Raw genomic sequence first — 13,825 nt, 5'->3', positions numbered from 1 at the left:
GGTTCTCCAGATTAGAATCCTGCCGCTTTTAACCACTACACCAAACTGGCTCTCTGCCAAACAAGGTATCTCTCCAAACCATTTATAAAAGTCCGCCTGTATGTGCACAGTTTGCAGAAAGCTAAGAGAGTGGGACCCTCTCTGACCTCTTCAGAAAGACCATTTCACAAGTTGAGGCCACTACAGAGATTGCACGTGTGCGGGCAACTGTTGATTTTGCCCATTCAGCTGCGTAAAGTTGCCATAGTGAGGGACAGGGAGGGAGGAAGTCCTGTAGGCTTGAGGGAACAGGGCCATGAAGGATTTTGTATGTGACAGCCAAAACCTTGAACTGAGCTCAGTAATTGATAGGAACCTAATGGGATGACTGCAGAATGGGAGTAATAGCCGTACTTCACCTAGCTCCAGATCAATTGAACTACTCTGTTCTGTACAAACTGGAGTCTCTGAGTTGACTTCAAGGGTGGACCTATCTGGAGTGCATTACAGTAGTCTAGACTCAATGTTACCATGCCACGGATTCCAGCAGCCAGATTTGCCTCGTCAAGGTAGGGGGCTATCTTCTAGCAAAATTAAGTTTGGAGAAGGTAATTTTTGCAGTCTCATTAACTGGATCCAGACTTGGCTCTCAACCAAATCTGCAAGGGTCAACTAAACCCCACTGAAAGTTGGGGGAGGAGGCACGGTCCTTCAAAGCCTCCATCTTCCCCTTCAGTTTCCATTTGTTTGCTTTCAAGCATCACAGCTGTAAGGCTGTGACTCAGGACCTCTGCTGCATCAAGAGGGTATTTGAATACCAAGATATACAGCTGTTTTATTGGCAGATTCATGGCATCCAATACCAAAGTTATAAATGATTTCTCTAAAGCCTTTGCATAGAAGTTCAGTTTGCCATTACCTGCCTCTGCAACCCTGGTCTTCTCCTATCCATTTTTGGCCACTTGTGGCCCTTTTTGGCTGGGATCGGAGCCCAAACCAACAGGATTGGGTTGGTGCATGCTGGGGACCCCTGCTCTGTCTGGCACCAACCCAATCTGGGCCGTTTGCGGCCTGATCCAAGCCAAAACGTGCCCAAAATGGCCGTTTTGAGCCATTTGGTGCCTTTTGGCCTGGACTGGGGGCAAAACAGCCCTGATCAGGCCACTGCCAGGTGGGGAAACACTCCCCCATCTGGCAACAGCTGAATCCTGGCTATTTTGGCCCAATCATGGGGTGCGACGTATGTTAATGAGTTATGGTAATGAGTTCCTGCAGTTCTTTTTCTACAAAATGATGCCTGCTTACAAATCTTACTATATAATATGAACTTTGGGAACAAATTCTTAAGAGCTATAAAATCTATATACTCACAACCATGGACAAAAATCAAAACCAATGGAGTATCTTCAGATATCTTTAACCTTACAAGAGGCACGAGGCAAGGGTGCCAATTATCCCCCATCCTGTTCTCAGTAGCCCTGGAGCCACTAGTGGAATCAATAAGGATGAATAATCAAATACAAGGACTGTCAATAGGCAACAACACCTATAAAATGAGTTTATTCACAGATGATATGCTGCTTTACATAACAAAACCCATAAACTCCTTACAAGAGTTACAAAACACATTAACTGCATTTGGACAAATATCAGGACTAAAAATAAATCAAAATTGCAAATCCTTCCTTTAAAGATGAACAACCAAGAAATACAACTAATTAAACAACAATTCAAATTCCAATGGTCCAATTCTCACATCCCCTACCTAGGGACAATCATTCCTCATAATCTTGATAAATTAATCAAGATAAACCACCTACAAAAGATTAAGGAATTAAAAAAGGATATAGACAGGTGGAATAAATTAAACCTAACTTGGTATGAGAGATACAATATAATTAAATCCTGTCTATTACCCAAATTTATTTTTCTTTTCAGGACCCTTCCCATACTTATCCGAAATGAATTATTAAAAAAACAGCAAGCTATCCTTAATAGCTTTTTATGGCGTTACAAACAACCAAGAATAGCGTTTGCTATAATCAAAAAGAAAGAACAACATGGAGGATATAATTACCCTGATATTGCTTTTTATAATATAGCGACGAGGCTCTCCATTGTGGTCCACATATTACAAAATAAAATAAAACTAGATAGGATAGATATGGTTCAAGTCTCAAGCTCTTCATATACAATACAAGAAGTAATATGGCCTAATCATTTGCTGAGACCCAAAGAATGCAAAAAATAACATCCTTTTTAGTAGTATTACCAAAGCATGGGATAAATATAAAAACAAGTTAATACCAAATTAATCACATTACTTGTTAGTGAGGGTACATGAAAAATTCCCTAAGCTATTATTCCCATTTAAATTACTAGAAAATACACAATTGAATGACAGAACCTAAAAAAAAGGTCTAATCGAAAAAATAGAACTTTGAAAATAAACTACGCTAAACTAACACACTTCACAAACCAGACTGATTCTAAAGAAATATTGAAGAAACCCAAAACAGCTTTTGAAGTAATATTAGGTGCTCATAATCCCACTCGAAAAGGTCTTATTTCCAAATTATATAATATACTTATACAATCTGATAATATGAATAATCTATCCTTACAAGAAAAATGGCAAAAAGATTGCAATGTTGTATTTTCACCATCAAATTGGGAAAACATCTGGTCATAAAAATTAATCAAATCCCAGGTTATCAATACAAACCTCCAAACCTATAAAATATTACATCGTTGGTATCTCACCCCACACAAACTGTCTAAGATAACATCAAAGAATTCATCATGATGTTGGAAAAGTTGTGGCAGAATAGGTACTTTTGTACACTGTTGGTGGCAATGCCCACACATTGCAGAATTCTGGGATAAGGTACTACAACAGATAGCATACATAATGAAATATGATATACTCCTACAACCCGAACTCATCTTCCTGGACTTATGGCTAAACATGTCAATTCCACAAACAAGGCAAGAACTGATTACTTCACTTCTAGTCACTGTTAAAACTGCTATCGCCTCTTGCTGGAAATCCTCATATCCATCTAACCTGAACTTTTGATTCAACAAAGGATGGGAGCATACGGCAATGGAGAAAATAACTGACAGACTACAACAGGCACTATACTACCCCAAATTCTCAAACTTTGCAGAAAAGTGGCAACCATTTATAAATTACCCTATATTCAACAACACACAAACAACAATATCACCGTACATGAATTTCCTTGAATTATATCTTTAAGGTGGAAAAGACTAAACAAACTAGTACCAAACTAAATTTTCTCAAGGTCCACATTGCTCTGAATTCATGACATCCAGTATGAATATATGTTATATATATACATAATCTAATCTGACCTATGTACATTAATATACCAACAATTCTTCTATATGATGTATATGTTTATTAACTTTTTTGTATATAGTTTCAATCTGTATTTGAAAATATTTTTTAATTAAAAAGAAAGAAAGAAAACTCCCAGCAGGGGTCACTATAAGTCAGCTATGATCTGATGGCACTTTCCACCACCACCTGGTTTAAAGTTCAAAAAGATACTCTGGAGAGACAAAGTTTTATACTTTTGAAATTCAAAGCATTATGAACCTGACACAGAGCCTGAATCTCAGCGTCTTTTCCACGCAGATTCCAACAGCAGCCCAGAAATGGCAGGCTTGCTTACTCTAGGGAAAGAGGCCGAGAGGAAAGAGAACAACTGAAATCCTCACCCACCTCCCTCGCTCTCCTGTGGGGTCCCCCAGAACAGCGGCCCCTGCCTCAGGTCGGATGGCGCCTTTTCTGCCTCGCAGAAATCAGCAGCCTCTTCTGACAGCCCCTGAAACAGCAGACAGGGAAGGGGGAGAGGAATTAGGAAGGGAAGGGAAAACATCCAGGAAGGGGTGGAGAAGGGCATATTTGAAGGCTGATTTCTTTAAATGCTGGGCACTTCGGCAGGGTGGATTTTTAGGATAGCCTTTCCCATATTTTGTTCTTTTGACCCTCCAGGATGAAGCCCTCTCACCTGCTGGTCCTGACTCTCGCCCTCTGCCTGGCTCAGGAGGAAGCCTTCTGCCAGGGCCACTGCCTGGGAACTGGTCTCTGGCCCGCATTCCCTCACCCAGCTCTCCATCTCCGGAGGCAGGATGGCCAGGAGCTGCTCAAGAACCACCAGGTCCACGATCTCCATCTTGCTGTGCTGTTCTGGCTTCAGCCACTGGTGGCAAAGACGGTGAAGTCGGCTGCAAACCTCTCGGGGCCCCTCAGCCTCCTGGTAGCGGAATTGCCTGAAGTGATGGACCTCTGCTACTGAGCTGGTGGCATCCTCGTCCAGAATATTTTGCACGAGTTTTCCCCAGAATTCCCCATTTATCCCTCCTCGGCTCAGGAGGAAGCCTTCTGCCAGGGCCACCACCTGGGAACTGGTCTCTGGTCCACATTCCCTGACGCAGCTCTCCATCTCCGGAGGCAGGACGGCCAGGATGGATCTCTGCTACTGAGCTGGTGGCATCTTCACCCAGAATATTTCCCACAGATCTTTCCCAGATTTTCCCACTGATCCCTGCCTGGTTGGCCTCGGGAGCCTCGTCATGCTTTTGACCAAGCTTTTCATTTCCATCTTGGCTCTGGGGCTGTGAAGGCAGGAGGATCTCTGTCTCCTGGCATCACAAAGTTATCTTTTTTTTGGGAATGCCACGACTGGTGGGAGAAGCTCCAAAGTCCTGCAAAGGCAAGAAGAAACCGTGCTAATAAAGGCTAGAGAACACTGAAATATCCTGCTCTCTCCTTCCTCTCTTAATTCGTCTATCCCCTTTTCAATCAACCAAAGATCAAGAAGGCATATCAGAACCAGAGACGTAGTGTACATTACAAATTGAAAACACCAACTGGATCCACAATAATAAAAAAAATTAAGATGCCAAGCAGACAGTATAAAAGTATAATATGTGAAAAAGGAGTGAAAACACGTAAAAGACAGATTACCAGCCCAACTCCATTCTCTAGGTGGATTTACACAGTGCAGAAGAATGGAATCAAAGAGCACAAAACATCCAATAAAAAGGCAATAGGACTGTGTGTGTTATTTTATTTATTTATTTATTTCATGTTTCTATTCCGCCCTCCTCGCGAGCGGTCTCAGGGCGGGTCACAACCCGTTAAAACACAATAAACTTCCATTTCCATAAAATCTTTAAAAGCATCATTAAAATAAAAGCATATTTCTCATTCTGTAGTCAGTCTTGCAAACTACAATAGGATGGTGGACAGTCTTCACAGGGAGGGTTACATTTTATACACCCCTTGGTGTTTCAGGCTGGCGGAGGCCCAAACCTCAGCCATGTGCCTGGCAGAACAGCTCTGTCTTACAGGCCCGGCGAAAAGATAGTAGGTCTTGCTGGGGCCTAGACTCAGTAGACGGAGCGTTCCTCCAGGTGGGGGCCAGGACCGAGAAGGCCCTTGCTGTGGAACGTGCTTTTGCAGCCATGACTGGTTGGTTGAAACAGAGTTGGCTGAAACTGAACCCGACAAAGACGGAGGTCCTGTACTTGAGCTGTGGCGGATTGGGTTTGGGCCTCCGGCTCCCGGCCCTCGATGGGGCACCGCTGGTGCCAGTTCTGAGGGTTAGGAGCCTGGGGTTGATCCTGGATGCGTCCCTGAAAATGGAGGCACAGGTCACAGCGGTTGTCAGGTCCTCTTTTTTCCACCTGTGCCAGACACAACTTGCCCCATACCTGTCAACTCATGACTTAACTACAGTGATCCAGGCAACGGTCACCTCTAGATGAGATTACTGAAATTGGCTCAACGTGGGGCTGCCCTTGAACCTGACCCGGAGATTACAGCTGGTCCAAAATGCAGCGGCATACATTATTATGAGAATGCCAAATGGGGCACATATAATGCCGATATTATGCGAACTGCATTGGTTGCCTGTGGAGTACTGGATCCAATTCAAGGTTTTAGTACTGACTATAAGGCCCTATGCGAACTAGGACCAGTGTATCTGTGGGACCGTCTCATCTCATATATTCCCCGGAGGACGCTCCGATCAGGAGATCAACAGCTGTTGGTAGTCCCTGGCCCCAAGGAGGCCTGCTTAGCCTCGACCACAGCAAGGGCCTTCTCGGTCCTGGCCCCCACCTGGAGGAACGCTCCGTCTACTGCGCTGGCTACGCAAGCGCTCCCGCACTCTGAACAGGGACAAATCGGCCCATTTGAGGCCCAAATTGCGCCCCCCCCCCAAAGCGCAGGAACACTCCTACAGCTGGCGCGGTGACGTCATTTCTGGAAGTGACATTGCCACTCTGGTTGGGAGCGCGAGTGCGTGTTCCAGAACTGCCTGCTGCTGACAGACAACCTCTGGGACCTTGCCGCTCTGCCAGTCTCCCAGCGAGGGTGCTAAGCTCCGGGAGTTTCCCCGACACCAGCAGGCACCTGGGAATCCTACTTCACTGACTTCTACTTCCCAGAACATCTCAACAATTTTGTTAAAATATTTGCAGTGGGCTTGGGGGATAGAGTGTGCCCAAGCATGACTTTCTTGTTTCCTTTGAAATATGCGTCCATTTTCCCCTTCTTTGTCGCAGAATGCAATTGCCAGAATTTCACACCTCCAACAGCCAAACAAGACTGAGAGCCCGTCAGCATCCACGTGGACACCTGAAGCTGCCTGAGAGTGAATCAGAACCTTGGGCCATCTCTTGGGTCCCATCAACTGATCCTTTTAACCAGAGATGCTGAGGATTGAACCTGGGACCTTCTGGGCGCCATGCAGACGCTCTGCCACTGAGCCATGGCCCCATCCAGCACTAGGAGCGGTGGCACAAGCGCCTGCCTCTTCCTCCCTTCACTTTTTCATGTTCTTACATCTGCACAATGAGGAGTTCCCACAAAAAGCCGATGCAACGTTTTGCGGCCTTACGGCTGGCCCTCCTAAAAAGGCACGCCCGGGGTGGTTTTGTCTTGTTCTGGACTTTGCATGGAGCTATTTGCACCTGTGTATTTCCGAGCCCTTTCTTCAGAGGGGAGGCAGATTAATCCCACCTTCCCTTATGACAATCTCAGGGTCCTTTTCCTGCTCAGGCACAAGATGAAGGCGAAGCTGGGATTTCTGAGCCCCACTTGCATCGATACGCTTTGACACCCCGACCTTCCCGTAGGGCTCACTGACGGCCAAGCTACAAGTGACAAATGACACTTGCCTGCCAAGTGAACAGACTCAAGTGTATTCCTCCCTGTTCACTTGCCGTTCACTTGCGCTCCACTTGATCAAGTGGAACTCAAGTGAATGGCAAGTGAACAGGGAGGAATACACGAGTCTGTTCACTTGCCAAGCAAGTGTCATTCGTCACTTGTAGCTTGGCCCTGAGAGTGGAACGACAAGTGACAAAAGGCACAGATTGGACACGTGTCAGCTTCCCTCAAGTTTTGATGGGAAATGTAGGCATCCTGGTCTTGCAGCTTGGCTCTCTGACTGCTGTCCAATGGACTTTTCAACTGTCACTTGTCCAACATTCTGCGGAGCTGCCTACATTTCCCATCAAAACTTGAGGGAAGCTGACAAGGGTCCAACCTGTGCCTTTTGTCACTTGTGGTTCCGCTCTGAGACGGAGGTCCTGTGTGCCTGTAGCTGGGGCATCCCTAAGGTGGCCAGCCTCGAGGTGGGGGCTGGAAATCTCCCGGAATCCCAACTGATCTCCGGACGAGAGAGACCTGGAGGGAATAGATCTCCGCCCCCAACTCTCCGGGATCCCCCAATCCAGACTTGGCAACGCTGGGAGACCCCCTCCCTTAAGAAGCTGGGGGGGGGCTTTTAAGTACGGCTCCCTAAGACACGCCTGACAGCCCAGATGTGCGATCGAGGCCCCTTCCGGGAGGCGCAGGATCCGGCCCTGGGAACCGACACCCAGGCCGGACTTCGGCACCCTCCCTGGCCGGGCTGCCCCCTTTGCAACCCTCGTACGAAGTCCCGCCCGTACAAGGCTGCGCGCTCCAAGCCCCCTGCCCGGACCGCAGCCGCCAAAAAGCCGCCGGGGCGGGGGGGGCATTTGGACCTGCCTCCCCTCCCCGCAAAGGCATTCGCAGCTCACCCGATCTGGGGACGCGCCGCTGCTGCTGCTCCTCGTGAGAAATCCCGGGCGCCAGGAAAGGAGGGGGAGGAGACCGGAACCCCCCCTCCCACGCGCCCTCGGCTGGCTCGCCCCCTCCCCTCCTTTGCAAGCACGGTGTTAGTGGGGGGAGCACAGATCGCGGGCAGGGGGCGCAGCCAGGCCTGGCGTTTGGCTCGGCGCTGCTGCCAGTTTGAGGGACGTTTATTCGGTCACCCCGCGCCCTTTCCCAGAAGTCCCAACACAACACAACGCAGCCATGCAAATCTGAAAGGCTAAAAAGAAGGCCACGCACAGGGCAGAAGTCTCCGGGAACCGCCCCCTCCCCTCCAGTCTTCTGATAGACGAATTCCTGCAGAAGGGGAGCATGGGCGGTGTGAAGGATTGCCAACCTCCAGGGGGTGGCTGGAGGTCTCCTGGGACTGCAACTCACCTCCAGGCCAGAGGGAGCCGTTCCCCTGGGCTGCTTTGAAGGGTGGACTCTATGGCATTATCATACTCTGCTGAGGTCCCTTGCTGCCCCAACCTCCCACCCCCAAATCTCCAGGAGTTTCCCAACCTGGAGCTGGCAACGCCTGGCTGACATGATCAGCGTAAAGGGGGGAGAGAAGAGTTGAGTTCGGAAGGCCAGCTCGATCTTCTAAAGAATAAATTCTCCAGGAGGAACAGAAATCAGTAGTCTTTGTTTAGGCCAGGATGCCTCAAGTGTTTCATTTCTTGACGAGTTCTAATTCAGCTTTTTATGACATCAGCAGGGTGGCCGATGCCGATTTCTCTTACCTATTCTAGTTTAAGCTGTAAGTTGTGAGCCAAGTGGCCAATTTCAAATTTTAAAGATGTTGCAGAACCGCTAAATTCCCCTCTAAATAACCAATACTAACAATGCCTCCCTCGGTTACCACTTTCATGAGAGATAAATCAACTTCCCTCCACATTTTTTATTGCTTAGCGCAAATGAAGCTTTCCCTAGTCAAGAGCAAAAGCCCCTGGGTCAGCCAGAACGAGAGAAGCCTGCAGAGACATTGGATTTCAGTCCTCCAATGGTGAAAATGAAGAGAGCCCTGCTTCCTAGAGAGGAAGGAAATGGTGGAGGATGGGGGGGCATCAATAATGGTTGCACCATCCGACCTGTCTAGCAAGCTGCCCAAGGCATGTGCTGGAGGTTCTTTGGGAGAAGCTGTCCTTTGGATCCTGCTGCAGGTTCAGGTGAGGAAAAGTACCTGAGGGGGCCCCTCAGGAAAGGAAGGGATGAGGGCAAAGACGTGCCCCAGCCTGGAGAGGGCGGCTCCTTCTGGCAGGAGGGGAAGCCTCTCTGCCCATCACCCTTCCTCTCTCTGGGGCTCTCCAGGCAGGAGATCCTGCAGATCCTTTGGGAGGTCACGAGGGTATCACAGGGCAGCCAAAGCAAATCGCATATTAACACTGGAAAGATTCATCTGGCCCTAACTGTCACCTTCTCTGTCAGACATAGATCCAGAGAACTGTGATTCTCGAAAGCTTATGCTACAATAAAATTGGTTAGTCTTAAAGGTGCTACTGGACTCTTTTCGATTCTGTCAAACATGTGACATAAGGACCTGGACAGCCCAGGGTGATTAGCCCCTTATGTCACATATTTTACAGAGAAGGTGACAGTTAGGGCCAGATGAATCTTTCCAATGTTAATATGTAATTTGTCTTTTAAATAAAATTATTGGTCCCCAGTGATTATAAAAGTAAGCAACAGATGCACTGAGAGACATCTTGGTAACTCTCCTTAAATTCTCAAAGCAAAGGCACAAGGCTAAACTCGATACTTATTTGCAAAGAAGAAAAACAATACATTTACTATTTCTTCAGGTTAAGAGTGGGTCCTGTACCTTTCCTGACAAGTTGCTGAACCTTACATAGGTTACGAAACTGCATCCCGATACATGCAGGTTATCATGCATTGATAAGATTATGCGACAGTGCCACTCATCTGTTGTTCACACGAATGCACGTGAAGCTGCTGTCTACCAAATCAGACCCAGGACAGTATTGTCTACTCCATCTGGCACAGGGTGTCTGGGGTCTGAGGTGCAGATCTTTCACGTTGTCTACTGTCTGCTCTTTTTAACGGGAGATGTCACAGATACTTTGATTGCAAGCCAGAGGTTCTTCCACTGAGCTACATTCACTTTGTTTAGCCAAATGGTCACAGGAGGGCACCAAGAAATCCTCCTTTCTTGTGCAAGGAGATAATGGCACAAATATCAGGATTCTTCGTTAGCAGCACTCCTATGCCAGAAGCTCAGACCGTGTACATGGTTTCTCCTTTCCTTGATGTATCAAAAGAAGTCCAGGGTTTAAAGCTCTTTTCCCCCTCTGGACACTGAAACCTTTTTTCTCCCCTGTGTACCTCATTCGATGTCTCATAAGTTTTAATACCCATGAAAAGTTCTTTCGAGTTCCCCAGAATTAATACAGGCTGTCATTGATGCAAGTGATAGATGAGATGCCTCTCATCTGCTGTTCACATGAACACATGTGAAGCTGCTTTCTACCAAATCAGACCATCAGTCAAGCCAGGAGCGTATTGCCTACTCCAACTGGCACAGGATGTCCTGGGTCTGAGGTGCGGCGCTTTCACATTGTCTACTGCCTGCTCCTTTTAACTGGAGAAGCCCCCGATATTCTGCATGCAAAGGAGAGGCTCCTCCATCGAGCCACCTCCACTTTGTTTAGCCAAATGATCACAGGGGGCCTCCAAGATATTCTCCATCTTGCGAAAGGAGACAATGGCAGAGATGTCAGGATTCTTTGTTATCAGCACTCCTATGCCAGAAGCTCAGACTGTGTACATGGTTTTTCCCTTCCTTGATGTACGAAAAGAGTTCTGGGCTTTCAAGCTCTTTCCTCCCTCTGGACTTTTAGGCATTTTTCTCCCTTGTGTGACTCATTCAAAGTCTCATAAGTTTTAACAGGAATAATAACATTTGATTTATATACTGCCCTTCAAGATGACTTTGTATCACAGCAATGGAAATAGTGGAGGCCATACAGAAACAAAAGAATGGGGAAACACCTGGATCAGATGGACTTCCAGCAGAATACTATAAAGCACTAGAAGATGTCATCCTTTTATCTTATAAAAACATGAATACCATAGCACTAGAAGAATCATCCCTGCCTGAATCATGGATGCAGGCGGCGATTTCATTAAAACATAAAGAGGGAACGGGCATGAAGGAAATTAAGAATTACCGACCTATATCCCTTCTCAACTGCGACTATAAAATATTTGCTACAAGATTAGCTACAAGATTGAAAAAAGTACTACCTGATATAGTGTATCATGACCAGAGGATTTCTCCCTAAAAGACAACTGAGATATAATATTAGGATTGCCTTAGACCTATTGGAATATTACGAAGCACATCCTGAGAAGCAGGTGGCCATGGTGTTTTTGGACGCTGAAAAGGCTTTTGATAACATCAACTGGCAATTCTTCATTGAGCAGATAAGAGAGATGGAATTTGGAACAGGCTTTATAAAAGCTATTGAAGCCATATACAAGAAGCAGAAAGCAAAAATCGTTATTAATGATGATTTGACTCAAGCCATATGGACTGAAAAAGGGACAAGTCAGGGGTGCCCTCTTTCACCATTAATATTTATCTTGTTGTTACAAGCATTTGTGGATGATTTGTTATTTATATTAGAAGAGCCTTTGAAATCAAATCACTTCAAGAGATCCAGAAAGATTTAGCGAGATGGAAAGGATTACATCTGTCATTGCTGGGAAGGATTGCAACTATCAAAATGAATATACTAACACGGATTATATTTCTATATCAACCCATCTCGATTGGTATTAGTAAATCTTTCTTTGAAGAGCCAAATAAATCAGTGTCCAAATTTATCTGGCAAAGGAAACTGCCAAGAATTAAACTGAAAATACTCCAAGCTTTGAAAGAAAATGCTGGTTTTACTCTACCGGACTGGAAAATTTACTATAAAGCGTGTTGTTTAGTTTGGATGAGAGAACATCAAAGACTTTTGGTGTTAGAAGGACATGATCTGCAGTTAGGATGGCGCACATTTGTATGCCATGGAAAAACAAATGTACATCAGTATTTTAAGAACCTTTTGATTCGAAAATCCCTTATAACAACATGGAAAAGAATTGGACCGCTAATATATTCTAAAATTCCACAATGGGTGTCACCGTTAGAAGCATTTTCACAGCCAAATGTATTCACTCTAAATAGGATTATTAGATATAAAGACCTTTTAGATGATAAAAGAACATTAAAAACAAAAGAATTACAGAGACAAGGCGTTTACTTAGACTGGTGGCCAAGGGCCCAGGTTGAGTCTAGATATAATAAAGATTAAAAAGTAGGAAGTTTTTACTTAGAACAAAATTCTTTTGAAAAACTGCTTTGTGGTTCTGATGAAAAACTGATTAAAATGTATGTCTTCTTAATGCAAATGAAGACAGAAAATGAGGGGATGGAGGAATATAAGGTTAAATGGACACACAATTTAGGATATAATATTGATTCGACACAATGAAATAAGATATGGAAAGTGAATGTTAAAATAACTAAGTCAGTTGCTTTTAAAGAGAATCTATATAAGATTCTTTATAGATGGCATTTAACTCTGGATAGACTTGCCAAAATGATATAAAAATATGTTAAATAACTGCTGGAAATGTGGGAAATATACAGGGACAGTCTATCATATGCGGCAGACGTATAAAGAGATACATAAATTTTAGATAATGGTACATACACTATTACAATTTTACAGATTTCAATTCCCTTTAAACCAGAGATATTTTTTGTTAAACTGCATACCAGAAGAGCTGAATAAAGACCTGAAATATTTCATAATACATGGAGTAACAGCAGCAAGAACTTTATTAGCGTACTATTGGAAACAACCAACAACACCCCAGCAAGAGGAACTAATAGCGAAGATAATGGAAAATGCAGAAATGGACAAACTAACTTCACTAATGAAAGGACAAATGGAAGATTTTGCTCCCTCTTGGATTCCTTTTTATAACTGGATTAAAAACAAATATAAAGACCTGCATGTAGTAAACATATGAAGGCAGTATTGTAACTGTTACTACTAATCACAGTTGAAGGATTTGTAGAGTGACATATGATATGATAAGTAGATAAGTAGAATGCTGATGCAAGCAGACTTTAGGATGTTCCTGTTGCCCTTCCTTTCCCCATTCCCCTTCCCCTATTCCTATCTTTATGAGAAAACTAATAAAATATTTATTCAAAAGAAAGGATGACTTAACATCCACTCAGAGCAGTTTACAAAGTATGTCATAATTATCTCCACAACAAATGCCCTGCGAGGTGGGTGGGGCTGAGAGAGCTCCTAGAAGCTGTGATTGACCCAAGGTCACCCAGCTGGCTTCAAGTGGAGGAGTGGAGAATCAAACCCGGTTCTCCAGATGGGAGTCCTGCGCTCTTAACCACTACACCAAACAGCCAAGAAAAGCTCTTTCCAGTTCCCAGGAATTATCACAGGCTGTTAGGTTTTTAATAGGATGTAAACTGCACATTCTGTTTGAAGCTCACTACACATTCCAAATATTTATAAGGTTTTCCCCATGTGAGTTCTATAATGGATAGTTTGAGTACATCTTTGACTAAAGCCCTTCCTACTTTCTAAGCATTTATAGTTTCTACCCTGTGTGCATTTTCTGATGGCAAGTAAGGTTGTCACT

The 13,825-nt window shown here is 44.9% G+C and overlaps 1 protein-coding gene across 1 annotated transcript in view; it reads right to left on the bottom strand.

Annotated features, from left to right (window-relative positions):
- LOC129327902 (zinc finger protein 850-like) overlaps nucleotides 1-13,825 on the bottom strand; it is a 46,901-nt gene that overhangs the window by 6,869 nt on the left and 26,207 nt on the right. Inside the window, exons 7-9 of the mRNA XM_054976651.1 lie at nucleotides 7,040-7,173; nucleotides 4,020-4,393; nucleotides 3,731-3,833 (exon numbers count right to left, since the gene is read on the bottom strand). Of these exons, the coding sequence (XP_054832626.1) occupies nucleotides 3,731-3,833; nucleotides 4,020-4,393; nucleotides 7,040-7,173 (611 nt within the window). The remainder of the gene's footprint in view (nucleotides 1-3,730; nucleotides 3,834-4,019; nucleotides 4,394-7,039; nucleotides 7,174-13,825) is intronic.

This window comes from Eublepharis macularius, chromosome 4, assembly GCF_028583425.1.
Source record: "Eublepharis macularius isolate TG4126 chromosome 4, MPM_Emac_v1.0, whole genome shotgun sequence".
Classification (NCBI taxonomy): Eukaryota; Metazoa; Chordata; class Lepidosauria; order Squamata; family Eublepharidae; genus Eublepharis; species Eublepharis macularius.
The sequence above is the reverse complement of the archived record's forward strand: the minus strand, read 5'-3'. Positions and strand labels throughout refer to the sequence as shown.